The sequence below is a fragment of the Coturnix japonica genome, chromosome 8 (assembly GCF_054131305.1).
Source record: "Coturnix japonica strain WE chromosome 8, WE-NBRP24, whole genome shotgun sequence".
Taxonomy (NCBI): domain Eukaryota; kingdom Metazoa; phylum Chordata; class Aves; order Galliformes; family Phasianidae; genus Coturnix; species Coturnix japonica.
In genome coordinates, this window is record NC_140670.1 from 24,901,818 (window position 1) to 24,929,325 (window position 27,508).

The following is a 27,508-nucleotide window of genomic DNA, read 5'->3' on the forward strand; positions in this document are numbered from 1 at the left end:
CGCGGGTCTAACCGGATACACAGCAATAAAGCTCTTAACAGCTTCTCATCATCGCCCTGTGTTGGCCGTGTGCTTCCCTCTGCTGTCTGCTATGGGATCTTAAAGCATTCTATGCTAAGACCTGGGATAAACCTTCACCTTCCAGTAAGCAGCATCTCCCTGACAGTTATTTAAAGCCTGTCTGCATTGTTCCAGAGTTATTTCCTTTTTCCTCTGAGGCAACCTACAGTAGGAAGCTGTCGGTCCCTCAGGTAGCCCGCTTCCACTTCACTTGAAGTCCTGCCTGCTCGGTGCGTTGGGGGCCAGCAGAACAACCTGCACAGGCTGAAAATGGGTCCCTGACTTCCTGCCTTTTGTGCAGTGGGCCAAAGATAACACTGTGGGTTTGGTTTCTGACAGCCCAGGAGTGGGGCTGTTTCTGCTGTGATTCATGTGTTCCACTTGCGGGTCAAAAGATTGGCATTGGTGAGCCTATAAAATGAACACGCTTGCTTTGGACATCCTTCTGTACCCTTTGAAGTGCACAGAAGTGTTCTCGCTGATTTCAGTGGGAAAAGCAGACCCTTTGGTGCCAATTAGTTTTTCCTCCTGATTGGAAAGGAAAGGACAAGGGGCTGTGGTCTGGTTTATGAAGACTGAATGTTTGTAAACGGAGGCGTTTGGCCCATTGCATACAAATAGCAGATCAGTGATTTGGTATTTTGTTTTAATGACCCATCTTACATCTTAACTCTGGCTAAAAGCGAATGGAAATGGCAGCCTGTTATGAACGAATATTGTGCGCTGTGAAACCAGCAGTTACTCCTGTGGTAACAAATACGGCCTGTGGAGAAACAAAATGATGTGAAAGCAAGACGTGGAAGCCAAACTATGGGGAAGGTTTTTTGACCTTGTGGATGACCAGGAGGATCGGCATTTGTAGCAACCAGAGCCCATCTCAGCCATGCAGGGAGTCGCTTTGTTAATGCAGTTTTCCTGCCGACGAGGTTTGTTTGCTTGGTGATAAGAAACAATGGTCAACTCGATGTGCTACTTAGGCATTTTAGTGCTTGAGAAGAGGAATCTAGATTTGTGCTAAACCTGTTTTCTTAGTCAAACGCCAGCTTGGCAGCCTATCTGGAAAGCTGGTAGCACCGAGACAGAGTGATTATGATGACTGTTCTCAGCCGTCCCTGGTAAGTCTGCTTTTAAGAAACTTCTTTCTGTCAAGGAAAACACGGTTCTTATCTACAGGATTGAAAAGGCTGCATGAGAGAGGCACGGCATTGCCAGGTGCTCAGGGTCATACTTTTCAAGGTGCCTGAAAAGCAGTGATGGTTCTGGCTTTGAGTAAGACTAATGTTCGTTCACTGGAGTGATATTAGCTGCAGTTAAGGAGGGGAAAGCATGGCACAGAGGAACAACAACAGAAGGTGTGAGTTTTCCAGTTATATATGGAGGACTCAGTTTTGTTCTGCTAAGAAAAGCATAGTTAGATTGGTTTGGGTTTGTTTTTTTCCATTTCCTGCACCTGGGGGTTGTTGTTCTGTAATACACGCTCGTTTTGTTATGGTAGCAAGACACGCACTTGCAGTGGGACGGCACAATAGGTGTGTGGCTTTTTGTGGCACCCAAGTCTGAAGCTGTGCCCTCACTGTGTGCTGAGCCTTGGGGTGAAGCCAGATGGTCCCTTGGTCTGACATGGGTGAGCAGGCTCCGAGAGAGAGACAACGCACTCCAGGTTCCATCCTTATTTTACTGGTGTTGCAAACAAGTTATTCTTGTACTCTGCAGAAAGCCTCACGACCACAAAACCAGCAATAATTGGATAAATGATAAGCTTGTTTTCCTCCTCCTCTTCCCAGATATTCTGAGTGTGACAGACAGCAGAGATGTAATACACATCTCTGGAATCCAGAGTTTCATAACGTGGCAGCCGCTTGCTGCATATGCCACTGCATACATAAAACAGTATTTATTTTAAGTATTGAGAAACATTCTCTCTAAGTAGAAGAAAAAAGCGTTCAGGTGAAGCCAGTCCCATTTGTTTACAGGTCTTGGGTTTTGTCTTCATACATTTTAAATGCTTTTCATTTGTATTCTGATTTCTTGAGCCTTTCAACTTCATGTCTTCCATTTTTCTTTGTTCATACAACAAGAAAGTCTGGAATGAGTCCTTACTTTAAAAAGGAAAATCTGGTTGAGTGTCCCATATAACCAGCAACCCCAGACAAAGGGCATTTAAGAATACAGCCTCTTTGGAGAGAATCGCTCATCTTGAGAGCAGTTCTCAGCTCTGAGTTTAAGTAATTTAAGTAAATACTTCGTTGACAGTTTAAGAAGCTTTTAACAGCACCTATTTTAACAACACCTTTGCTTTTCAGGGAGGTCTCTCTTGTGCTTTTCTGAACATTTAGAGCTTGTTTCACCTCTGCATGTGCTGCTGAAGTCGGAAAGGTAGTGTACCAGCATGACTAACGTATGTTGAATTATGCATACAAATGCTTTCAGAAATGCACGCACAGATTTCATGCAGTCCCCTTAAGCTGCTGAGCAGGAGGGAGGGTGCAGAGCCGGTCCTTGGGGCAGCAGGAGGAGGGAGGTGGGTTGGCATCCTGGGAGGAGCAGAAAACCTCTGTGGTTCCCTAAGGAAATCATAGATGCCTTCAAGGCCATAAGCTTGGTAGTCTGATGTTTAACCCTGTCCTTGTTTTTGGAACGCTGTTAACAGATAAGTGATTTCTTCTAGTTCAGGCTGCTGAATATCCTCATTTTAAATCCGTTGCTGTTTGTTGCGGTGCCGTTCTCAAGCTGTGCACATCAAGACAAGGAGGAGACATCCTTCCTCAGCTCAAAGATTCTGTCTCTCCCTGCTTTGGATACAAGTGCCTGGCCATAATTCCCCAGGGTGCACAGACGGCTTTGTGACCAGCTGCTCTCTCTGTTCTCTCTCTGCCATCAACGTCCAGGGAAAGCAGAGGCTACCTGCTGTCTTATGGCTGCGCAAGAGTCCCATTCTGGGCTCTTAGGCCAGGTGCTCCAGAATGGCATTTCTAGGAGGTTACTGTTCCACTTGTGTGGTTTCAGTCGCTGATGTCTTTGGCCTTGTGCCTTGAAGTGCCAGCAGAGTCATGCTGTAATTGCCCGTAAACGCACCGTCTGTCATATCATTGTTTAATTATTCCAGCTTCTCACCGCCACGCACTGCTTAGTGTCTCTCCTGCTATCTTTATTTAATTGAGTGGAAAAAAATCTGAGACTTGTGCTTCACTTACGTCACTTTGTATTTATCCAGCATCACTGGATCCTGCTTTGAAGTCCCAGCTTTTGTATGCAGAAGTCAGTTTTCTATACAGAAAAAAACAGAAAAATGCCCATGTCAAAAGCGTATGTTAGAAATAGAATCAATATTGTAACACATGGTAAACTCTGGCCAGAAAGCTCTTAACACAGTCAAATGATTGTATTATTATCCTTTGAAACTTGGCTCTGCCTCTGAGAAACAAGAAAGGGAAAGAAAACTCTTGAATAACCAAGCCCTTGTCCTCACAGTGCAGGACTGTTCTCAGCCTGTTGCTTTGTCTGTGCCACTTCTTCCTCTTCTGTCTCTCAGCTCTTGTTTTCTTCCACATCGAATGCATTCAGCTCCAGGAGCCTCCTTTCCCCAGCCCATCCCTATGGATCTGTGTTGGAGCATTATCAAATGTCAGTTCTGTCCCAAGATTACCCTGCAACATCCCATTGGCAGTTCTACCACTGTTTCAGACACCTCTATGCTTCTGTTCCAAGCTTGCAACTAACAAAATATTAACAAAAAATTAACAAAATATTAATGTGTTGGGAAACAAAATAATCTTTCTGAGGTCTCTCCAACATTCCCCTTGTCCGTATGGCCTCTAAAAGACTTGGCAGCATGTTGGCTGCTTTTCTTTCCTCCCCTTCCCTGTGTCAGTGACAAATGCACATTGTTTTTCTGGTCTTCAGTTCAGCTTTCAGTCTCCGAGCCAGAACAATGCTTTGTGCAGCACCCAGCACACCAGATCAGTATCGAGGCTGCTGTGTGCTCCTACACCAACACAAAGTGTTAGGGTTGCTGGCACTCTCTCTGGCCTAGTTTGCCTCTGTCCTAACAGAAGGAGTTTCACAATGTCCTCCTGGAAGATCACTGTACACCTGAATGGATTTAGCTCTCAGGATTCTGGTTTTTTCATAAATCCTCAACTGAGATTTTCATTTTCAGGTGTACTCTTTGTAATGCTCAGCTCCCTGACTGAGCCAGCATCATTTTTGGGGTTGTACTTTCTGGCTTCTCGTAACTGTGAGATTATTCATTTCATACTATTTTCTAATTTATTTTTCATCCATCTCTTTTCTGCAGGAAAGAGCAATTTATACAGTGATTTCAATGTGGAATTGACTTCAGGCTTTACTGCTATTTGTCACCATTCAGGAAATCCATCCCTGGCTCTAGAAGAACACTCAGTCCCTGCTGACAGTCTGAAAGAGGGAGAGCAAATAGATAGCAGAGCTGCAGCTATTAAGACCAACAGGCACATACTTTATTCCAACTCAATTTTCCATTCCCAAATGCCTTTTGAAGAAAATCTTTCTGTTGGAGAGAACATGAAGGAAGGCTGTGGGTACTGGTGGGCTTTTTTTGGGGGTGGGGGATGTTTTGGTGGTGATGGTTTGTTATTGACGTTGTTTCATAGAGACTCTCCTGTTCTTGCTGATCTCCATCTTCTTCCACATTTCAAGCAGCAAGCTCACAACAGTGACAGTATGTTATCCCAAGGAAAGCTGCTTCTGCCCCGGCCTTGGTTAACCTGTTGGTAATGGTGCTTGCCTGGGCATGGGGCAACTGGCTTTTCACACAGCTCAGCATGGACGTGCTGCCACTCCCAGTCACTTTTAGGACACAGTTGAGTTGTTTTTCTTGAGATTACTGTACCCATTAATCTTAAGAAAAACATGTAATAAAACTGTTCAGCTTTCCTGGGGCCACCACTCCCAGAGACCTTTCCCCCTTTTGGCTTCTGCAATAACTACTTTCCTTTGGCTCTGCACCTTTATCAGCTAGAAATGATAAACTACAGAACTGGTTGGCTTCAGGCTCTCTTTTTTGTGGGACAGGCTATGTTTGTGCCTATTGAGGACTGGAAGATTGCAGAGGACGAGGGGGAAATGGAAGGCTGCTCCCTCTTGTACACAGTGCAGGGGCAGGATACAGCCTTTTATGTAGTTCAGCAAAGAAAAACTTGGGCTTTCCTGCACACCGTGCCATACCAGTCAGCCTGGTACTAATGTTCCTGGACCTTTGAAGGCAAGAAACAACACGCAGTATGAATGAAATGTAAGCCTTGCTGCACAAGAGCACTGGTGCCAGCCAAGTTTAGAAGTCTGATGTGAGAGTCAGGTGGAGCAGGTACCATGGCAGGAGGTGCCATGTATCACCTGCAGGCATGTAGATCTGCAGTGCTGCTACAGCATCCAAGTCCAACCGCAATGAGTGGCATGTAAGAAGCTGGGGAACCCACGGCCATGTTTGGCTTGAATGCACTTTCCTTGGGAGGAAGTGGCTTTTCCCTTGGAAAGCTCAAATCCCCAGGGTCCCTATGAGGTCAATGGAAAGAGTGATTTCATAAGTTCCAGAATGCCTTGACAAACTCTTATCATTTCGACTACGGAGCAAACTTAGCCTCTGTAGTTTTAAACCTGCTTTTGTGAGTACTAAACCCTTCCTGCTCCTTAGCTTTGAGAGTTATGCTGCCCCTGGTAGGCACATTGCCTGCTGTGGTTCAGGTGCTGCAGACCCAAGCTGAGAGAAGCTTGTCCACCAGCGCACAGAGTGTCCTGTAGCATCCTGCTTTATCCTTTTGGCTTATCCTGGATTAGGTTAGCAGGTACCAGAGAAATCAAATGAAGTCAAGAAATGTTGGTTTCTTTCTGGATAGCCTGACTGGGCTAGAATCATCAGCATCAGTTTCAATTTAAATGAGTTTTCATTCCAGCTTTTTTTTGCGTTTTCAAAGTACAGACAACTGAGGCCTTTAATTTGCCCCGTCTTTTACTGTAGAGAAAAGTAGAAGTTTCTGACAGCTAATACCATCCCACCTAGAATATCTATACTAAAAAAAGTACAATTTATTGTCTATTATGAATGAAAAAGCTCTTGCTGTTTTCTCTCATTTGTGGTGTTGACTGTGAAGGATAAATTGTTTGAACTAGTTGACTCTTCATTTGTATACCTGAAGATTAACTTGCTTGATAGCCTGATGGATCTGCAGTTTTTCCTCGCACCAAGTAAGCAGCAGAACTGCTAGTCCTGAGGCAGTTAGGACACAGCACATACTTGAAGAAAGACTGTCACTTTTACTAGTAAATGGGAGAAAATGATCTCATGCGTGACATCCTGGATGCTTAAGGATTGATCCATTTGGAAGAGCCCCTGTAGGACCTAGAATGCGTATCTGACACACGTGCATAAGTGATAATGAGTTTAAAGTTGAAGCTGACAGGCCTGAACCTTTGTTTACTTGGTAGTTTTGTAACCCTAAACCATGAAGCCTGGTTTGGAGGACACAGGCCTATTAAACAAACTCCATCCTTCTTTCATGTGTGTTTGTAGAACCAACAGCAAGAAGAAGTAGGAAGAATTTCATGTCACTCAGTTGGGCAGACCTGACTCTGAGCACAGAGAAGGAACAGAGTAAAAATAGTAACGTCTTGCTGTACTGTAGTCCCTCAGCAGAGAACCACATTTTGAGGTTCCCCTTCTTGGTGTCCTTCTTTGAATTGCAACAGAAGCTTTCGCTCGGGTGGGCGGTCTTTCTCTTCAGTGTGTTGGATCTTGTTGTTGGCCACTCTGTCCCAGTGCTGGTTTCTATGCATTGTCAGTGGTTCTGGATTTGTATGTGCATCCCCCAGGTACATTTTCTGTGCCTCATACTCTGCCTCTCTCCCCTTTTAGGTTGTACCAGCTCTTCCAGCCTCCCCACTTTCCGTGTACCTGTGACCATGGCAGTACAGCCAGGATTACATCTAAAGTGAAGACAGAAAAACCATGATGAAGGCTTATGCTATTTCCATGATGGATATGATGCTTATGATGCTCACAAAAATGAAAAGGTGTTAGTCATGCCATCAGCCTTCAAAGCTTTCTTCTTTCCCATGGAACAAATGAACATGCTGCAATCCTTGGCTCAGAGACTGAGGCCAACTTTCTCATAAACTGACAATTCAGGAAAAGGAATAGGATAAGATGGGAAGGTCTGGGCAGGGTGAGATGGAGATGAGAGGAAGGTAAAACCTTAAACTGGGAATTTGGAGGTTTGAGATGAGATGGAGGGAGGCTGAGATTCACAAAGAAAGTGTAATCAGGAATTAGAGGAGTTTTATGCTGAAGACATCTGTGCAAGGAACCAGTAGCAGGGGAGGGACAGAAGTCAGCAGAACTTGGTGCAGAGAAAGTCACAGGGCATGGGAAGTTAGAAGAAGAACTGGACAAAGGAGACTGGATGAAGAGCTGGCGTAGGGAACTGGAGCTGGAAGCACCGATGGATGCTAAGAAAGGAGAGGCAGGTGGTGGATATCTGAAGGTATTAGCTGGGCATAGGCAGAGGGGAAGGGAGTGCAGTACCGGGGGGAGCTGGGGCTGGGCAGCGGGGAAGGCTGCGGGATGAGGGGGATGTGCTGACTGGGCCATCTCTGCTCTCCAGGCTGGCAGCCAAGCAGGGCTTACCCGAGTCTGGCCTTCAGTGTGGCTCAGCCGACAAAGAATTTGCCTCTTGTTGGTCTGCCCCAGACACAGCGAGAATTTAGTGCCCTGGGATGAGGCAGCAGCAGCTGCCTGCCTGGGGGAGGAAAGGCCTTGCTTGTAGTTAGATGAAAACATAAAACTACAGTTGGGAGGAGACAGTGAAAAGGCCACATGAACAAGAGAGAAAAGGTCAATTCATCAGTCCAGCAGCCACTAAATTAAGAAAAGGCAAGTGGGGCTCTAATATCAGAGGTATCTGAGTTCAGTCAAAGATGATTCTGAAGTCGCTGGATTGATCTTGTGGTCAGCTTAAGCAAGCTTAACAAATTAATGACAGTGTTTTAGTTTGTTGTGTAAGAGCTAGCTAATAAATCACAGTGCTTTGTAGGAACATGCTTGAAACAACTGTGTAAATACTAAATAGCCTTAGGAACGGTCTTATGAATCCACGGAATAATCCAAATTCCAGCCCTCCTCCCCCTCCACTGCTGGTCTAGATGTAGGATAACAGTCACTGCTCTTATCTGCTCCTGGCAGGGGGCAGAGCTCTGTGTCAGACACGTGTAAGTACCAGAACTGCTGGGGACTCAGGGAAGTCTGAACCCAGAAGGCTGGGAGGAGTGGTCCTTGAGAGCAGCTCGGCAGAGAAGGACCTGGGGGTAAAGACTCAACATGAGCCAGCAGTGCGCTCTGGCAGCCCGGAAAGCAAATGGGATCCTGGGCTCCATCAGGAGAGGGGTGGTCAGCAGGGATAGGGAGGTGATCGTCCCTCTCTACTCTGCTCTTGTGAGGCCCCATCTGTTGTACTGTGTCCGGGTGTGGAGCCCTCAGTACAAAAAAGATATGGAGATTTTGGAAAGGGTCCAGAGGAGGGACAGGAAGATGATCAGGGGGCTGGAGCACCTCCCCTATGAGGACAGGCTGAGGGAGTTGGGTTTGTTCAGCCTGGAGAAGAGAAGGTTGCGGGGTGACCTCATTGCAGCCTTTCAGTACCTGAAGGGAACTTACTCCCAGGAGGAGTAAACTCTTGGAAAGGGCTGACAATAGCAGGACATGGGGAAATGGTTTTAAGTTAAAAGAGGGAAGATTTAGGTTGGATGTTAGGGGGAAGTTCTTCACTAGGAGAGTGGTTGGGCCCTGGAACAGGCTGCCCAGTGAGGTTGTGGATGCCCCGTCCTTGGAGGTGTTCAAGGCCAGGTTGGACGGGGCCCTGGGCAACCTGATCTAGTAAAGGTGTATGTTTGGTGGCCCTGCCAGGCAGGGGGTTGGAACTACATGATCCTTGAGGTCCCTTCCAACCCGGGTCATTGTGTGATTCTGTGAAGTGCTTGTGATCTGCACCACAGCTCCTTTTAGAGCACAGTGAAAGCTACATGCATTAAAAGAACATTATTATGGTTGCAAAGCCAAGCGTTTAAAGGTGAGGCAACGTACAAATGAAACAGCACTGAAACCTGAATTCAGGCTGTGTCCACACACAGTTATGAAATGCGTGTTAATGATATTTGCGCTGCTGTTCATCACAGTGAATGGCAGCAATTCAGGAGCCTCTCCCAGTCCTGTAGGTTTCCCTGTAGAACTAGAGGCTGAGTTTGCCTTGCTGTGTGTGGGTCTGCCTTAAGGGGAGGTACTCAGCCTCATAAGCGCTACCGGATTCAAAACACGGGTCAGTGTGTATAACGTGATGCTAATGGAGCCGTAACTAACGTTGCTCGGTTCCTCCAGGTCCCCCCCGTGATGTACCGAGCCCCGGAACGGCCCGACAGCGCCTCGGCGTCGCCAGGGGCGACCGGGCCACATCCGCCCGCGGCCAAGATGGCGGCGGCGCCGCGACACGGAAGTAGTCGGCCGCTCCGTGCCTCGGCGGACCCGCCCCCACGGTGCGGCGGGAGGGCCGTGGGCGGGGAGTCCCGTGACGGCTCGGTGCGCACAGACGGTGGCCGGCAGGGGCGGCCGGGTCGGGCGGGGAGGGGGGGGCCGGGCCGGGCGAGCCGCAGGACGATGGCGGAGCCGCACGGTAGGAGGGCGGCGGGGCCGGGGTTATCGCGGCGGGGCCGGGGATCTCGCCGCTGAGCCTCGGGGCCGCGCCGAGGCGGTGGCGGCTGACAGCGGGCGGGGCGGGCCTGGCGGCGGGAGGCCGCGGGCACAAAGGCGGGGAGGGCCCGGGCGGAGGGTTACCGGCACGGGAGGGGTGTTGGGCAGGGGGGGGGGGCTCCGCTCCGCCGTGCCGCCGAGGGGAGGCATCGCCCCGAAGGAGGCGTAGGAAGAAGAAAGGAGGAAGCCGAGCGGCACAGCCTCACCTCTGCTCCTGCCGGTATCGGGGGCTGCGGGGACGGAGAAGCTCGGGGCTCCGGGCCGGGTGTCGCTCCGGTGCGGCCGCGGGGTCCTCGTCGTGCTTCACGCTCCTGGCTATCGCTCGTGGCGGTGGCATCCCTCTCAAGTCTTCGCCCTCCCGTGTGGCCGGGCGTAGTACGTGTGGATGGCACCGAGGGCTCGCTGACAGCTTGCCCAGCCGTTCCGAGCCGCTTTTTGCCCGGCGGTTCTTGTGCCGAGTGGAGGGAGCCGTGGGGAAGGCGAAGGGGCCGCGTTGGTGCCCAGCGGTGCGGTGCAGAAACGTGAAGTTCCGCGAAGTGCTGCTGTTGGGCAGGATGAGAGAACGGGACGGGGGGAAATGGTACAAAAATCGCGGCGTGTGACAAAGCTGTCACGAAGGGCTGCGGCGTCAGCAGTGATTGCTGATGGATGTGTATGGGATGGGGGCTGTGGGAGCTCTGTGTGCACATGTACGTACACAAAGGCAGAACATTAGTGATAAGGAGTTGTGATGATGTGTGGTGTCATTGCTGCGGCACTCACTCTTCATTTTTGGACTGTTGCCTTTAATAATTAGATTCAGGCTCTTGGTTTTCTCCCGTCTGCTTGTTTTCACGTTTGACTTTCTACTTGTTGTTTTCCTTTTGCCTTCTGAACTGCTTTTTCTTTTTAATCACCCAGCATTATTGAATGCTTCTATTTATAAAATTGAGGACTTACTTAAAGTAAGTGGTGGTCAGATCCCGCTTATTTACAGCTGTATCTCAGACATATGTTGTATGGTGATCTCGATGTAATCCTAGGCTGGTTTTGGGGCAGATTTGCTGTATCCTATGAATTTATTATTACACTGTTGTGCATACGTTTTAATTTTAGTAGCACCTTTTATCCTCTTAGTTCCTTTGGAATGATTTGAGCGTGGCTGTTTTGGTTTTCTGTGCAGTTGTTCTTTGTTCTGGGTAGGGAAAACGAAGGCTGTTTTCATATTATGAGGCTGGCTACCTTTTAATGTTAGGCTAATATTTGCCGGCCATCAGGACTTGTGTACGTGTGGCGAAGCAAAACGTGTACATCAGGCAGAACTAATTTGTTATCTAACCTTGTAGCACAGCACGATGCTTCCAGACAAAGCTCTCCTTGTACCCGGCGCCGTTGAGAAACACATTCCCAGTGAGGATGCTGCCTTCTGCCATGCCCCTCTTCTGCTCTTTCTGGAAACACAGAGTGATCCTGGGGCCATGCAGGCAGAGTCTGCTGGGAGCTTCCCTTCCCTTCCTTGTCTGCCACCTCTGGGGTGGGAGATGCGGGAGGGGACGTTCTTTGTTGTGTGACACTGAGATCGCCCTGACGGCGTGTTCTGCTCAAGGGATTGTGCGTAGCACTGGGGATTCCTTCAGCCTATGGATGTTTTTTCTTCACGTGCTCTTAGCTCACAGACAGAAATGAATTTCTCTGAAGATTATTGTATGTGTTCCTTTTAGGAAACCCTTGGATTCATTGTTTCTTGGCTGTGGCTTTCTAGAAATGTGTGTTTCTGTATGGTGATCCCTGCTTGTCACCATGGCCAGCTGCTCCCGGTGCTGTGTAATGCCAGTGAAATAGGTGGATGCCTGTGCTTGGATGCATACATAATGCTTGTGCATGTTAATTGTGTCAAAGTATCTCCTGTTTGTTCTGCTGTGAGTGATCTGTGCTTGACAAGGCTGAGGAAGCTGTGCAAATAGCTGCACTCCCTTTTGGGAGGATTTTGCTGGGCGATAAGGAGATGAGACTGCACGAAGAGATTTCAGATGTTTCCATCACATCGCCGTACAGAATTTGGGTAGGTGCTGAACACGAGATGCTTCTCTCTTCTGGCAGCTTCCCTTTGTAGCTGAAGAGGAAAACTCCTATGTTGCTGTGTGTGTGGAGGACAGGAGCCGCCTCACCCGCTCTGCATGCAGCCCTGTGCCCTTCTAGCCCTCAGCTCAGGACTGTGCTGTGCTCCTGGGCCCACGCTCTGCCTCCAGCACTCAGGGATCACTGTGAGCTCCCCATTCGGCTTCGGGTGGGTGAGTGGTGAGGACTGGTGCTCAGGCAGCCCCCAGCCCATGGCTATTCCCACTGTTCAGCTTTCCCTTCCACCCAGAGTGCTCCGAAGCTCGTTCCTTGCTTTTTATTATAATATATACACACATATATATTTTGTAGCAAAGCTTTTTGGATGCTCTTTTAATGGAAGCGCTGCTTGCTTTCCTCTGTTGCTGTAATAATATCTTGTGTTTCCTTGCACTGAATGCAGCTCTGCATATTGGCAGAGATATTTCTGCCTTTTTTTTTTTCCCTGGTGGGTTTGTTTGTGTGAGAGAGGGCTGGGGAGGACACGGCAGTGAAGATTAAGCAGCCAGTTGTAGCTAGATTGTGGAGATAAGAAGAGCCCTTGTTTACACTAAAATCCTACTGCTGACATATTGTAGTTGGTTTGATACAGTAGTCCTGGTATGTTACAAAACCCACCCAGATAAACCGTATAGCAAGAAGGTAATGTTTGCAGTATTAGCCATTGACCTTAATTTGCCTGCCTTTTGTTTTTACTGCATTGCTTGGGCTTGACTGTATTGTGAAATGCAAATAATGCGCTATTAAATCTGAGCGTTGCCTGACACAAAGTTTTGTTCAGTAAAGGCAGTTTGGGTACAGTGAAACAATGATCCCTCGGTAAAAAGGGGACTTTAATTACTACAAATTTTTCCCCCCTTAACCTCCAGGTAATGGATACGCTTTGTAATTGGGCAGTGTTGATTTCTTTTTAAATAGTTGGGTAGCACGTGGTTAATGTTGGCCTGTTTGAAGCTGTGTGAAGCCCTTGGACTGTGTTGCTGTGTGGGATAAATACGGAGTGTGACAGAGCTGATGGTGGATGGGCTGATAGTGGTGAGGGGCTGTGGGTTGGTGCAGGCACCCACTGCAATGAGTGGCCAGAGAACTTCTTAAACCAACCTGGCACGTGTATATACATTAGTGTTGCTTTGCTGTTGAGCTGGACGTGTAAAATAAACCAACAGGACCTGAGGGACTTGAACATAATGGTTTGCTTTTAGGCTCCCCTCTGTAAGGATGTCTGTGTCTCCGTGGATGTTAAGCCTGATTCGCATACCCGCCTCCCTTATTGTTACAAAAATGATTGTGCTGGGAAAGCACACAGCTATGGCGTGTCTCTGTGTGTCTGTGTGTGTGTGTGTGTGCAGGCCCGGCTCATCCCGGCTGCTCTCGCAGCGAGCTGGGCTCGTTCTTACCTTCCCATGCTCACCCTCCACGTGCCCTCCTGCCTTCCCACCTTGCATGTAGAAGTGAGACGCTGAATGGCTGCAGAAGGCACCATTTCCACGGAGCCCGACGATGCCGTACATACTGTATCCGGACCTGCCTCCCCCGTGGTCGGAGGCTTTGTGTTAGGCATGCATCCTAATTGTTCTTCTGTTGGCATTGTGCTGCGCTGAAGGGCTGGGCACCAATGCAAATGGCCTTTCTAATACCTTCCGTATTTGCATTATAATTGCTGCGTAAATACTGCAGCACGTCTCGGTTCGCTCTCAGCTTTGACTGCTGGGCTTTAAAATAGGCTCTTTCTGGAGCTCTGGATCCTGTTCGTGGCTGGGATTGCTTTGCAGAGAGGTTCTAAAGCGCATCTTTATTAAACGCTGAAATGCGTTTGCAGTGAGATGTGGTTTTCACTTGCCCGTGTTCTGGTCTCCCACTCCTGCAGCCCAATGGCTGGGACAGGCACTGGGAGGCAAAAACCCACCGCCAACAAAGTGTAACCCCAAGCAGTTGGGCCACTTCTCACCAGCTATTGCTAAACGGGCTGTATTTGGGGTCACAGAGCATGCTTGCTTGAGACTTGGTTTGCACGTGTTCTATCTGCTGAACTCCTCTGGATGTCTGTGGGAATATTTGATGTGTAAGGAATACAGAATATTGTGCCATCGTTGTTTTGGTGCTGAAACGCTCAGTGGCTTATGAGTAACGTCACCAAAAGCAGCCTGAATTTCCTTGGAAAGTGTCGACACAGTGATGTGACTGAAACCAGAGTCTGGTTTTGGGAACTGGTGGCAAATTGCCACCACCTCTCCGTCATGAGTTTGCCTTGGAGTTGTTAAGCAGGCAGTGATTAGTGACACCCAACTCTTACTGATCACTAGGTGCCTAGAGACCATATTATCATTGTACAATAGCATCTTTTAAAGGTTTGGATTCACTTCATGTCTCTGCCACCTGGTTGTTAATGTATTAGGTGTCAAACGGAGGGAAGGGCAGTGTTTTCTGCTACTGTTTGTATTTTTGACTAGTGAAAGTGAGCCAATCACAGCTGTCTGATGTGGTGCAGTTGGTGAAAGCTGCAGCAAGATGTGTTTAAATCAGACGTGGTTGTGTCTTGTGCGTGCGTGGCTCTGATCTTAGTCTGTCTCTCGTTAGCAAGTATTGAAGCAGAGGTAATGATATGATGAGTGACCTTGTTGGAACTATAGTTAAGAAAATGCAGTTTCCTGAAACACTGATACTATTGCAAGAAACCACAGATCTGCTCGACTTCTCAGGTGTCACTGCGTGGTGCTGCAAACAATATTACTGCAACACAGCAGTTTTCACACGCTGCCAAGAGCTTTGTCTGCTTCAAGTTCAGGAGCATTATGCAGATGTGAGTTCAGATCTACGCTTTCATTGTCTCCGTTTTAATAGGAACTAGCATTAAACCAAGAAATTGAAGGGGTGGTTCGTGACAGTTTAAATGGCCAGAAGAAGCCATCGGGATGTTGCGTGTTGACGAGGAAGAAAAAATAAGCGTATTTATTACTTTTACAAAGAATTACTTGACTGGCAGCCAAGAAGACTAAGGCCTGATATTTATTCGTAGGGAAGGTGTAGCAGTGCTCATGGAGACTCCGACTTTTTCCTTTTCCTTCCTCTCATCTGTGTCCTGTCGTCTCAGTGTTGGCAGGCAGGGTTTGGCTCTCTGCAAGGCTTCCCTGCAGTGCCTGGCACTGATGGCAGCCTGTGTGCCACAGCACGTGAGCTGTCTGCTCTGCTGGGGAATGAGACGGTCACTGTTGTGGTTTTTTTTGTTGTTGTTGGAAGTTTGGTTATGATCTATTTTGTAACGTGCAGCATTAATCATGTTTATTGATCGTTGTCCTGACTGCAAATATTCATATTGCAGCAAAACATGCAAAGGAAAAAAACAGTTAAAAAAATATTACTGCTTTAACTTTGCATGTGTGTGTATGCATATATATATATATATATATATATATATATATATATATATATCTTTATAGTTGAACAAGAGAGGAAGATTCAATATGTTGCTATGGTTTAAAGTTTGTATAGCACTGCACTGGAAGTCTTAGTAAAGTTGTACTAATTGCCATACAGTGCAAATGGAGGTACCAAGCAGCGTGCAGTGCTGTGGGAATGTTCAGATTCTTAACTGAGCTTCCATCTTGCTTTATGTTCATGTTGTATCTAATGCATGACTATCATAGAACCATTAGAGTTGGTAGGGACATCTAAATGTCATCTGATCCAGCTCGCCTGCAAGGAGCAGGATCAGCTACAGCCCCAGCTCAGAGCCTGGTCCAGCCTGAATTACTGGAGTTCATTCCATCCTCATTTAAAAGAAAGCAATAATAAAAACTCTATAGCCTATAAACTCTCTCTTCCTCCTCCCCAACTCAGCAGTGAACAACCCCAATCAATGAGTAATTCTTGCTCCTCCGTTGATGAGCAGTTGTGTTTCTGAACTTGCGATGGTAGTTGTGTGCTTTCTGGATGGTGCTCTTTATTCCCTTCCCCCTGCCTTGAGTCAGCTGCTGCAGAAAAGCAGAACTGCGCCTTTCATTTAATTCTAAGGGATAACCACGCAGAGAGGATTCGTCTTCAGATTTCCGTAATGCTGACTTCTGTTCAGAAGTGTTGAGTTGCATGGAGTCACTGAGTGTAGCTGAGAGAAAATGACTTTGCAAGCACTCTATGGCTCCTGGAGGCATCAGGTGGCTAAGTGTGTAAGCACGATTACACAATGGTCTGAAATGGGTCCTCATAAAAAGAAACAGTGCAAAGAAGTGATCTCTTAATCGAGGAAGTCAACTGGAGAATCCATCTGTGTAGTCCTGCAAAGTGCTGATAGTGGCAAAATACAAAGGACTTGTAATGGAAACCCATCCTGCTGTTGGTTGCTTGACATCTCAGTTTCTGTCTTTATGTTTCCTTGTACCAGTGATGGTACTATCAGAGGCTTTAAAGCCAAGATAAAATCCTATGAAGTATGCATAGCTTGGAGTAATTTGCATGGTTGTCTTGTTGAAGGGATGAATGGGTTAAAGGAAGCCTTAGCTCATACGTGAACAGACTTCATCTGTGGCAGTTACCTTTCTAATACATTAAATTTTTAATACATTCTAATACAATAAAGATTCTGGTGGCTGTGCGTATTGTATGGTGTTAGCAAAACTTAAATAATTCTATTAAAGATACTTGTGTAACGCAGGCAGCCCCATGGATCACAGTGAATTTAAGAAGTTTGGGGGTCGGTTTTCCTAAAGGGAAATCTGTTGGTAAAAAAAAAGCCCACAAAACTAATGACAATGCATGGGAACTTGTGGTTGCGCAGCAGAGTTTTGTTCTGGTAAGTCCCCCCCGTCCCTTTGAACTCCTGTGCAGTGCAGTTTGGGGCAGATCTCAGGCTATCGGATTTGTTTTTCTGTGGTGAGCTCCGTGTTTGCTTTTTGGAATATTCAAACAATTGTTTGGCAGCTTTCTTGACAGCATATTGTGTGTGGCAGAGCCTTGTTAGGAAGGAAACAGCAGTTTAAATATTAGAACCATGAGCTGAAATTCACATAATAGATACAACAACCTATTTTTTTTTTCTTTTGTCATGACTTCATCCATGGATTTATTTTCTCTGCTTTAGGCTGTTATTAAGTACATCTTTACAACAGTAATTTCTCAGCCCATCTCTGAAAGGAGTCTTCACAGAAGTATCAGAGCCGTTCCCTGCACTCAGGCTGTCTGCAGCCTTCCCTCCCAGAAGTGCTGTTCTGTGTCCGGCTCTTGGGAGCAGCCCTGCTCCCATCCCAGCAGGCAGAGAGGTTTCAGCGTTAGGTTTTCTTCTTCTAAACCAAGATTCTCTTTATTGAACCAATTAGCTGCTGGGTGCAGGCCAGAACTTTCTCCTGAAATCAGAATTAATGAATAAACAAATCAGACTGGGGAGATTTCCCTTCTTAACAGGCAGTGACAGTGATAGGGTTTGCATCCCACAGCCGTGGTGTATGTGTGCTTGGTTCTCTTGAAGCCATCGGGGTTCGCTTCTGAGCGTAGATCACACGTTTGCATCACCCATCTGAAGTCATACCTCTGTTGGAATGTTTCTTAATCGACTTCAGCTCCTCTGCAGCAAGCAGATGGGGCGCACACCGTTGTTAGTGAGCAGTTTGCCCTACTGCTGGGGCTGCAGCTCCCTTTGCTCCGCTCTCTGCCTTGGCTCTTCCTTTACTCCTGCTGCTGCTGCTTGCTCTGCTCAGAGAAATCAGGAGCTGCATTCCATGCTCCTGCCCTCCTGTGGCGATGAAAATGTGAAGATTTTGCTCAAAATCACGTTGTGTAAAAATAAAAATAAACAGCAACAAAAAAAAAACCTGAGAATAAGGAACTGGTTTGTTTCTTCTATAGCAGCTTCTCTCTGAAGATACACGTTTGTTTTTTTTGAAGCCTTCTGTGTCAAAAGCACTAAAAATATCAGAATACTTTCTAAACTTGCTGTTACAGTTTCAAAGACATCTTGTAGACTTTCAGAGCTTTGAATTCACCTTCTGGCCATTTGGCGATGCTCACTGTCCCTCTGGCACTGAGAAGACACAGCAATTAGAGGGAAGATTCTGCCAGGCAGAAATGGAGATGGGATACTGTGGTTTTCCTGCTGGGAGCTGGTGGAGCTGAGTGCCGGAGTGCAGCTGTGTCCTGGTGAGCAGGGAGCTCCTGCTGCGGCCTCAGAGCAAAGCTGGTGGGTGCACAGCGGTTACTGCTGCCAGATCTTATCAGCAATTAAAGCCTCTCCCAGCGCGTGGTGTGGATAACAAGTGGTCGTGTTGGCTGCAAGGATCCTGAAGTGGTTGTAGTGCATGTGTAAGTGACCTCTTGTTTCTTGAGCTCTTTCTGTTTCTTGTACTTCACTCTCGTTGTAGCCCAGAATGTTTCCTGCCAAGATTGCCCTCAAATACAACCCACCTCATTTTCTTCGGAAGTAAATGAGTGGATGCATGACCCAACTTTCTGCAGGTAACTGGGCAGCTGGAGCCCTCAGCCATGAAGTTATTGTCTGCGAGCCTGTCGGGCTGGTAGTTTTCAAACAGAAGTAAGGAGAGGGTTGTATGTGAGTGCTGGCTTCAAAATCCTGCTGATTATTAACCCGCTGTTTAGAGAAGGCATTAAATAATGATGTGAACTTCTCTTTTGTGATTTTTTCACTGGCAAAGCTGTGGCTTTGTCACAGTTGGCAAGCAGGGATGCTGCAGGGATGTGCACAGGCTGTGCGTGGCTGTAGGAGTTTGAGGGCTGACTTTCAGGTTGCTGCCTATTTCAGTGCAGAGTGTGAAGTGAGCGTTCAGACCTTTGTCTCCCTGTCAGCAGCAGGTTTACCATCTGATCACATAGTTCTAGCAGTGCGGGATGAGGAGGGCGACAGCCTTGCCTATCTATTTTTGTTATTTTAATTTAAACTTACTGTTGTATAAACTGTTTTATGGACTAGATGAGAGACTATGGAACTTGTTAACAAGTTTATATTTTTACAGTTGCACATTGTTGGCTGTTCCATGTGTGCTGCAGGTGTGTGCATGTGTTCATTCACTACAAACATGTGCTGCTTTTCACTTCCCAGAAGCAAATGGCCAGAGTTTAACACTGGAAACGTTCCTTTTTGCTCAGATTTTGACTGCTTTTAAGGTGGCTGCTCTCATAAAAGATTTACCATAATAGAGATGGTAATTCAACCGCTCCAATTTGTCATATTCATTCAAACTCTGATTTTTCTTGCTGTCAAACTCTAACTACCTTCTCCTGAGCACCGTGTTCTGTCATCAGTCAGATTAAAGGGACAGCTGTACCATCCTTCGTCTAAACTGATTGGGGCACTGTATATCTGAGAGTACTGTCTGGCTTTGGGTGTTGGCAGTACACAGTTTGAAGTGCTGTGTAGTGCTCGAGCCTGGTGTAAATAAGGTGCCTAACCTTGAAAAGTAGTGGAATCTTTTTTCTTTCTATGAAAGTTTAACCACGTGATCACAGGGCACAGTCATTGGGAATCTCATTTGATTCTTTTAAATCAAGCTTTTTGTTTGTCAGTTTGTTCTTTAGTGTGAGGTGTTCTCATATGCTGACACTGTTGTAATTAAAAAAGGAAAAGGAGGAGGGGAGAAAAGAAGGTGATTTTGCAACGTACTGGGCTGTGCCGCTTGCCAGATTCACTTGTGGGTTGTTCCTTGAGTTTACTTTCTTATTTTAATGATGGAACTTAGTGATTTCTGAAGAATTAAGGTGCCTTTTGTGAAGGTCTTTTAGTATTTGAAGGAATATCTAGAAATGTTGACTAATGAAATGAAAGCATCCAAGGAAGGAAATTATAGTTGAAACAAATGGCATTTTTTAGCACCGCTGAGATTTGCTCCTTTATCTCTATTTATTAGAAATAAGAACTTGAAGACTTAAGCACGTTCACTGTAACTTGCTCTCTGGAACCATCTGAAACTTTCCCTGTGGTTGGGACTGGTTTGTTTTTCTTTTTTTTCCCTCTCACTTTTCTTTTTTCTCTGTGCCTGATCCATCCCCTAAGCTAAGCAGCTAAGCAGCGCTCGCTTGGCCTGATGCTGTTGACCTGGTACTTAAACAAAGCAAAAAGGAAGCTCCAGGAGATGTTGGGTAGGTGTTGGGTTATGGCCGCAGCTTCTACTTGCTTTAGTTTTCCTATGAAAACATCGTAGCTATGAGATTATTAATAGTTAAATGTCAGTTAAATCACTCAAATAATCACTGCTGGTTAAGTTGCTCTTTCTCTCTGCCTTTTCGTTCAGCACCTGAAACTAGGGTCCCTGCAATGGTAGTCAAACACAATTACTACTTGCAATTACTTCTGTTTCCAGAAGGGAAACCCAGATAAGTTTATTTCTTGCTGTAGGGAACTGCCCTCTCCATCTTCCTTGGAAGTGGCGCTCTGTGTCTTTTTCTCTTCTGTTCCAACTATTTGGGGAATGGATAAGTAAAAAGGGAACACGCAGGTATCAAGTATTTATTAAAATCAATCAGTATATTAATGTATTCATATTTTTTGAGGTTCAGGTTCCTTGTCGTTCTGTCGGGGAGCTCTTTTTTGCATCTCCAGGTGTTCTCTTTGCGTTCTCATAGTGATCACGGGATGTGGATAGCAGAGACAAGCATGTCTGGTGATGTTGCATTGTGCCTGAGGAGCTGTGAGGGTTGCGTTTGCCTCACTCCTTTGCTTTGCAACTTTAAAATGCTCACAAACAGATCAGCTGATTTCTCGGTGAGTTATTTAGACCTCTGTCAATGACATCTGTTTGCTATTATGAAGGGCAATAAGGTGCAAGGATGTCATCTGGTATAAATAGGCTTGCAGAACAAGGTTTGTGCTTTCCATTCTGCTGTAGCAGCTCTCAGTCTGGCTGCCTTTTCATCAATTTTTTCTAATTTCCATTATCTTATTTAATTCATTAGAAAGTGATGAAGCTTATTATTGCATAATATCTGTAGTATTAATTCAGTTTGTCTGACTTTTTTCCCTTGACTTTTTTTAGATGAACGTTGCTGCTACTTTCTGCTTTTGCAATAGACAGAGCTTTCAAGCATGCTAAAGACAGTGTCATGCAGTTGATTTTTGGCAAGCAGAAATCCTGTTTTTCACTATTTCTAATAAAAATGTCACTGAAGACATGCCTCATCTGAACAGATTTTGAAGAATCTGTTTGGAAGGGATCGCAGTGGTTTACTTCTCTCTCTCTCTCTCTCTCTTTTTTTGTTTCCTTTTGAAGGAAAACATCTTGTTCCTGTGAAGATACCCAATTTATCGTGTTTTCCAGAATTGATAGTGTGTGAAATAATCTTTTAGCCAGGCTGCTTGTTATGAGCAGAACAGAATTCAGCTCATTAGCTGATAGATGTCCTGATCATCAGACAAAAAATAGCAGCTAAAACCTAAATCCCACATATATATATTCAAATGTTATCTTTGTTTTTATGATGCTAGTGTTAATGTTGATTTTATTTATTTATCTATTTAAGTAAAAACTGAATCAAATTACTGTTTCTAAGAAGTTATGACAATTAGGTTGGCAGTGTGAATTAGTTAAAGTTAACCAGGTGTGAGCAAGATGGCCTCTGGCGCTGTAGGTGCCTGTGCTTGTCGGAGTGTGTGTTCAATGCTCTGCAGTTACTGCATGCACCTGCCTTCTGTAAGACTCCTTCAGGTGTTGTGCAGGAGCAGGAATGACGCTTGTGGGATGATTGATGTCTCGATAATTTTATATCTGTGATACCCTTTTAGGCCCCTTTCATGCCCTATCCCTGCTCCAGCTCCCGTGTGCTGCTTCCAGGCCTATGTTTTATAGCATGCTCCTGCTCCACATTCATAGAATCTTTAAGGTTGGAAAAGACCATTACGATCATCCAGTCCAACCATCAGCCTACCCCCATCATGCCCACAGACCATGTCCCTCAGTGCCACATCTCCACAGTTCTTGAACACCCCCAGGGACAGTGACTCCCCCCTTCCCTGAGCAGCCTATGCCAGATCCTCACTGCTCTTTCTGTGAAGAAATTGTTCCTAATATCCAACCTGAACCTCCCCCATCTCAGCTTGAGGCTGTTACCTTTCATCCTGCCTCTCCAGGAAGGCTGTTGGTGCTTTTTTTCCTTGACACAGCTGCTGTGACCCCACAAAAAGCCTGGAAGGCTGTAGAAGAGCACTTATCAGCCATATAGGAAGGGCCTGATCAGCCACTGTGCCTTTGACTTGCTCTGTGGGAATGCCCTATACCAAAAGAAATAGGTGTGTAGGAGTTGAGGAGGTGAAACAGGCTCAGGGTTTATGAAATATTCAGTCCTTTGTTGCCAGAGGAATTCCTTGCAGCTTTCTTATTACAGGTTTTGAAGTGGCCAGAAGTGAACGTGGTGAAATTCAGCATGGCACAAGGTGACTTCTTAGCAGATTGCAAGTCCCTGATGTAAAACAACTGTAGGGTTTTGTGAAATCATTTTAACATTATGTTCAGTAGGAACACCGTGCTTTTAGCAGCCCTTGGTCTTATAACCCCCTGACCCAAGTAATGTCCCTCTGTCATCTTTTCCCCCAAACAGTGAAAAAGCCAGAACTGTAAAACAATCAGTCCAAAGCCCCAAGGGGTGGCAGACAGCTACTGGTGAGCATCTGCTTTGAGGAGTGAAGTCTAAATCAAGTCTAAGTCAATGCACTTACAAGAGTTTTCACCACAGAGAGCACTGGCTATGTGTAGCTCCACATGGTACTACCTGAACCACCCATAATATACATCTATTTGCTTAAATAGTCTTTTGCTGCTTTATGCCATTATATTTAATTTTGCTTTGCTCATGGGGGGGGTAAACGTTTGAAAGCTTTGGAAAAGCCTTGGGAGCAATTTTATTCTGCATCACCTTATCGTGATGTGTAATGAGCCTACGTTTGTGTGGTGCTGCTAATTCACCGGGTTCCCCAGGGTATCTTGGAGTTGCTGTGTTTCTGCAGCTGTGGCTGAGTTCCATTCCCAGCAGTGTCACAGGATGCCGGTCTGTCCCTTGGAATGTGGAAGTGGTTTAGTCTTGGAGCTGTGCAACATGGGGTAGGGACAGGAGGGGTATAGTGCAGCATCCAGCAGAGGTTGTGGGGCATCTGGGTGAGCAGAATACACATGGTGGAAATACAGGGAGCGGCTGCAAGTGAGAACTTAGCTGGAGCAGGCACACGTACAACAGGGGAAAAATGTCATTGTCTTTGGCAATCAGTGGTTCTTACAGCCTAGTATGAATACTTGGAAAGTAGAAGTGGTCCATCGCATCATGACAGGGCAAGTGTTTGCTGGAAAAAGAGAGGAGAGTATTACAAATGACATTTGAGGCACAACATTCTCTTAGAATGTAGATAGAAGGAGAGTACAAAAGTTAGCCTGAATCGCTCTGCTTTGACCAGTACATTTGTCTGACATGGTCAGATAACAAAAGCAAACAGAAAAATCTCACTGCGAAGACATTGATTGAACAGGAGCGGGGGAAGATCTTTTTTGTTTAAACTTCTGAATTTTGGACTGTTTTTTTTCCCTGTAATTTTAAGTAATGTGAACTTTTGAGAAATGTCATTCTGAAGGAAACAGCTCCAGCTCATTATTAAGCAGTTTTCAAGTAATTTTTATTTCATTTCGTTGTAAATGAAGTGGAAATGTACATTTAAATGGGAGTCGATTTGTTTCCAGTAATGGTTGTTCCCTTCTCTATGGGAAGAATGCAGATTTTTTCAGAGAGTTCTATTTTCTGAGAGCAAGTTAGCTGCAAAATGTGCTAATGACTTCTAAAAGCGAGGAGATTTATAATTGGAATCTTGTAGGTAAATATGTACTTCTTGGGCTCTACCAGACACTTGCTTGTCTTCCTAACTCATGTATGTTGGTTGGAAAGTGAATCGTACTGTGTGTGTCCTTTTCTCTACACGAGTTATATGTATACAAGGTGTTCAAACAGATCCAGGCTTTTCGCTTAGTTGAACATCAAGAACTGCAAATTATCTTAGCCAGAAAAAAATTTAACGAGGGCCAGACAGCGTGCAGTAACGAACTGCCATATGTACTTATTGTGGCTTTGGCTTTTCATGTTCTGTATTCTTGCAGATTTCATTCCTTTTCATCTTCAGAATTACGTTAAAAGTGCCTTTTAAGTAGATTTTCAGATAGGCTCTTTTCCTAGCTTGGTAACCCTCTGCAAAGGGATCTTGTGACTTACACAGTCACTAATTATGGTCAGAAAACTGAGAGTCATCCAGCACTGAACTTTGCAAAATGGTCATAATTATTACATAAAAGCATGTTGAAAAAGATGAGCAAACTTACTGGATCAAATTCAGAGACAAAGAAATGAGGAGAAATGGTAACAAAACCAATAATTTAGCTTTTTTGTAAGGTAATTGTGTTGCTGGTAGAAACTTGGGTAGGATGCTACCCTAGGTAGTAATAGAGAAGTGCTGATTTAGCTGAGCTGAGATTTGTGGTTTGTTCCTATTTCTGCAAGATAACGTAATGTAAGTTCATACAGAATACATTACCCCTTTGTTGCATCGTGTGTTTACTTTCTCTCCTGCCCATCATTCTTGTTTTGTCTCCTGTTTGGTTTTATTTTGATGTGTCATCTTGATTGCAAAGAGGAGATGATGAATAGAAGAAAAGATCTTCAATGCTGGCTTAAAGCTTGCACCATCCCCTCTGGAGACACCAATGGCATTTTCTGTGCTGTTTGTAAGAAAGCAGCGAGTGACAGACTTGGTCCTGTTCGTAGGATTTGATGAGGGGTTGTGACGGACCACTCTGCCTTTTAAGTACCACCAGTTGCCACTGAGAAATGACTGTGTCTGTGAGCTGCAGGATGGTAACAACAGAGCTTTCTGTGGGGAGATGTCAGCTTCTGCCACAACAAAGTAACCTTTGATCAAACAAGAGTAGTGTGTACATTCTACCATTCGCTTTTATGGAAGGTAGTGTACGACTGCAGGTGCAGAATTTGTATGGTTGCAGAAATGAAATAACCTACAGGTAAAGGAGATGCTGGTTATTGCTTATCCTTAGATGTATCTCAGTCTTGATTTATGTTAACTGAAGTCATTCCTGTTTTGCTCTTGGATTTTCCTGGTCTGATGACCATTTTGGATAACTTTTTAGGCATGTCTAGTTTTCAGGACATGTGCTAAGACCAGAAAGGGTGCTTTATTGAACAAGTTCTGATGTTCACGTTCCTCATCCTCTGCAGGGTTGCACTGCCTGCTGGCACCACGAGTTCCCCTGGAAATAGGACATGTGGCCCCAAAGGTCTATGCGGGGGGACTGGCACCTCTTTGCTTTTTAAAATAAGCTGCCTCATGGCATTAGCAGAATGCTTTGTACTTGCTCTTGGAATCTATTTCTGCAAACATGAAATGGCGTTTTATAACTTGGCTAACAACTAGTGTTTTTTTTTTTTCCTGTAAAGGAGAAAAAGAGCAAATGCTTCATTAAAAGTAGTGTTGGAGCATTCAGCATGAATCACGGTATGTATATTTTTGTACTAGCTAGATGTATCCAAAGGCAGCGCACAAAAGATTATCCCTAGGAACATAAGGTGTGGATGGTTTTCGATCCTTTTTTTGTCGTGATAGATCTGGACTTTGGTATGTGACATGGCACTGAGTGCGAGCACACAGTGAGTGAACAGGTGAGCTCAGAAGCTTTGTAAGCGACACCACCATCCGTGTGCCTGGGTGCTTGCTGCAAGGCTGGGCTGGGTAGGACTCTGGGGCAGGATGTCCTGGGAGATGGACGTGAGTTTAATAGTTTCCTTTCTCTGTAGGATAAGGTAACTGCTGCAGTGTTGTGCTGCTGCTGTTGTCAGTCCCGTGCTCTGACATAAAAGAGATTTCTATCCAAAGAAGAAAAACAAAGCAGTGTCTGGCCAGCATCTCTCAGGAACTCTCCTTTTGTTGATACTGATTGGGCTGCTTTCTGATCTGTGGCTGCATGCTGACTTGTTCTGCTGTCTGTGTACCTTGAAATGAGGTTTTGTGTGCAAGGAGCAGTGCAACCGCTTGCTCACTGAGTCAGCACTTTGCTCCTGGCTGGTCTGTGCGGCTGCAGCAGCAGAGCTCAAATGCACTGACACAGATGAAAACTCTGTAGGTCAGATCTTTGAAGCTCATAAATCGTAGGAGGGGAATTTGCTTTGTTTGCAAGGGGCCAGTTGGCTTTGGCTTTTGGGGTTTAGAAGTGAAAGTAGTGGCCATCATTTCTTTTGCGTATGCGGTATGGGGAATGGAAAGTCTTTGTAGCCACTTTGGCTAAGTGTAAAGTTTCATCCAGGGCTTATTTGTGCTTGTGGTGTAGCACGCGATGCAATGCTTCCAATACGCTTTTGAAGTGAAAGGATCTGAATCTGTATCTGAAGGAAGAGATTTTCTTCAGTGCACTGACTGTATGTGAACAGGTATGGCTCCAATTACTCGATAGCATTGGGAGCTCTGTCTTGTTGGTAGAAGCCACTCATTCCGGCTGATCAGAATATCCTAGAGCAGAGTTGCCACCTCAAATTTACTTTTTATTTCTTTTTTTAATTGCTGTGTAATGCAGTCGGTGTTTGCCAGCTCTGTTTTTGCTGTTTCCTTATTTCTTTGGCATGTTCAATATTCAGAGATCTTTGAGTTGAGAAGCCAAAGCTGTGGCATGTGCCTCCTTGGGACTGGTTGAGTACAACTGGAACAAAGAGAAAAATCATTCCTGTTCTCTGAGATAAATTCAATATTACATGAATAATTCCTCATTTTATATATGTATTTCTCATTTCTATTTCTTCCTCTTGAGGTCTTGGCTTTTATAATGTATGAATGAAGCTTCCTGGAGATCTGCGAAACCTAAGGAATTGTTGAGGGGTCTGTCGTTAGCTGTTAGGACCGGAGCTTTGCCTTTAAATACCTTGTTAAAACTAGAAATTGCTTTTTGTTATTCACATAAACACAGATTTAAAAGAGGGAGGGAAATCTTTGCTGACCTGGGAGGTGATATTAGCAGTATGTGTATATATATTAGCAGTATGTATATATGGCTTGAATAGCAACTGGGTGAGATCCTTTTGCTCAGGCATGTTGAATGAGATAAGGTTCAGGAAACAGTATTTATTTACTAGGTTGCAGGTGTTTGCTGGTTTAGTCCTTCTCCTATGATTCCTTATGTTACTGTTCCTACTTTAGTGTGCTTCTTATAAAGCAATTACTGCTTGAATGTTTCAGGTTGTGTTTTTCAGAGATACAGAAACCTGTTTTCAGTTACTTGTATATTTCAGTACATACAGGGTGGGTGTGTTACTGTTTCATGCAGCTGAGGAGGGTGAGACAGTTCAGGCTACAGTCAGTTGTTTCTGTAACATCAGCAGTTACAGTTGTGAGCAGAATAGCAGTACTTGGGGTTCTGTGTGCCAGGCCAAGGGGGTATGAGTCAAAACTGTGGGTCTGGTTATTTGTATCTATTTACAAAGATTTATACATTAAAAAAGATATTCAGGAAGGGATTATATTCTCTAACTTCTCTAAAAGTTGCTTTTTCCTTTATGTGCTGCACCACACAGGGGCCTTACTCCATTTTCTAAGTTCTCCTGCACATCATAGTT

At 45.4% G+C, this 27,508-nt stretch overlaps 2 protein-coding genes and 1 long non-coding RNA gene across 7 annotated transcripts in view; 2 read left to right on the forward strand and 1 right to left on the reverse strand.

Annotated features, from left to right (window-relative positions):
- The first annotated feature begins 27 nt into the window (after positions 1–27).
- LOC116653636 (uncharacterized) lies at positions 28–7,122 on the forward strand. 3 transcript variants are annotated; one of them, XR_014948747.1, is made up of 4 exons: positions 28–144; positions 2,364–2,436; positions 4,358–4,615; positions 6,950–7,122. It is a non-coding gene; the product is annotated as an uncharacterized LOC116653636 (long non-coding RNA). The 3 variants fall into 3 exon arrangements; XR_004307838.2 differs by lacking the exons at positions 28–144; positions 6,950–7,122 and adding an exon at positions 1,042–1,175 and having other exon boundaries at positions 4,358–4,529; XR_014948748.1 differs by lacking the exons at positions 28–144; positions 2,364–2,436 and having other exon boundaries at positions 4,490–4,619.
- LOC146759994 (uncharacterized) lies at positions 3,137–10,890 on the reverse strand. The gene is made up of 2 exons (XM_085554712.1): positions 10,039–10,890; positions 3,137–3,327 (listed from the first exon to the last, which is right to left on the reverse strand). Exons 1-2 carry the CDS (start codon positions 10,519–10,521, stop codon positions 3,277–3,279), a joined length of 534 nt encoding a protein of 177 aa, XP_085410838.1. The 5' UTR covers positions 10,522–10,890; the 3' UTR covers positions 3,137–3,276.
- SHOC2 (SHOC2 leucine rich repeat scaffold protein) overlaps positions 9,600–27,508 on the forward strand; it is a 56,415-nt gene continuing 38,506 nt past the window's right edge. The window contains exon 1 of one of the 3 annotated variants that reach the window (XM_015867374.3): positions 9,600–9,661. The gene's annotated coding sequence lies outside the window, so the exon portion shown is untranslated. Of the gene's footprint in view, positions 9,756–9,902; positions 10,053–27,508 lie in introns of those variants that run through there. The other 2 variants (XM_015867372.3, XM_015867373.3) reach the window with 2 other exon arrangements.

What these genes read in the sequence shown, in the direction of transcription:
- LOC146759994 (XM_085554712.1), bottom strand. Translation starts at nt 10,521, where the DNA reads ATGTGCACACAGAGCTCCCACAGCCCCCATCCCATACACATCCATCAG. An exon ending in CGATACCGGCAGGAGCAGAG is followed by an intron (nt 3,328 to 10,038) that starts GTGAGGCTGTGC and finishes TTTTCTGTATAG; the next exon opens with AAAACTGACTTCTGCATACA.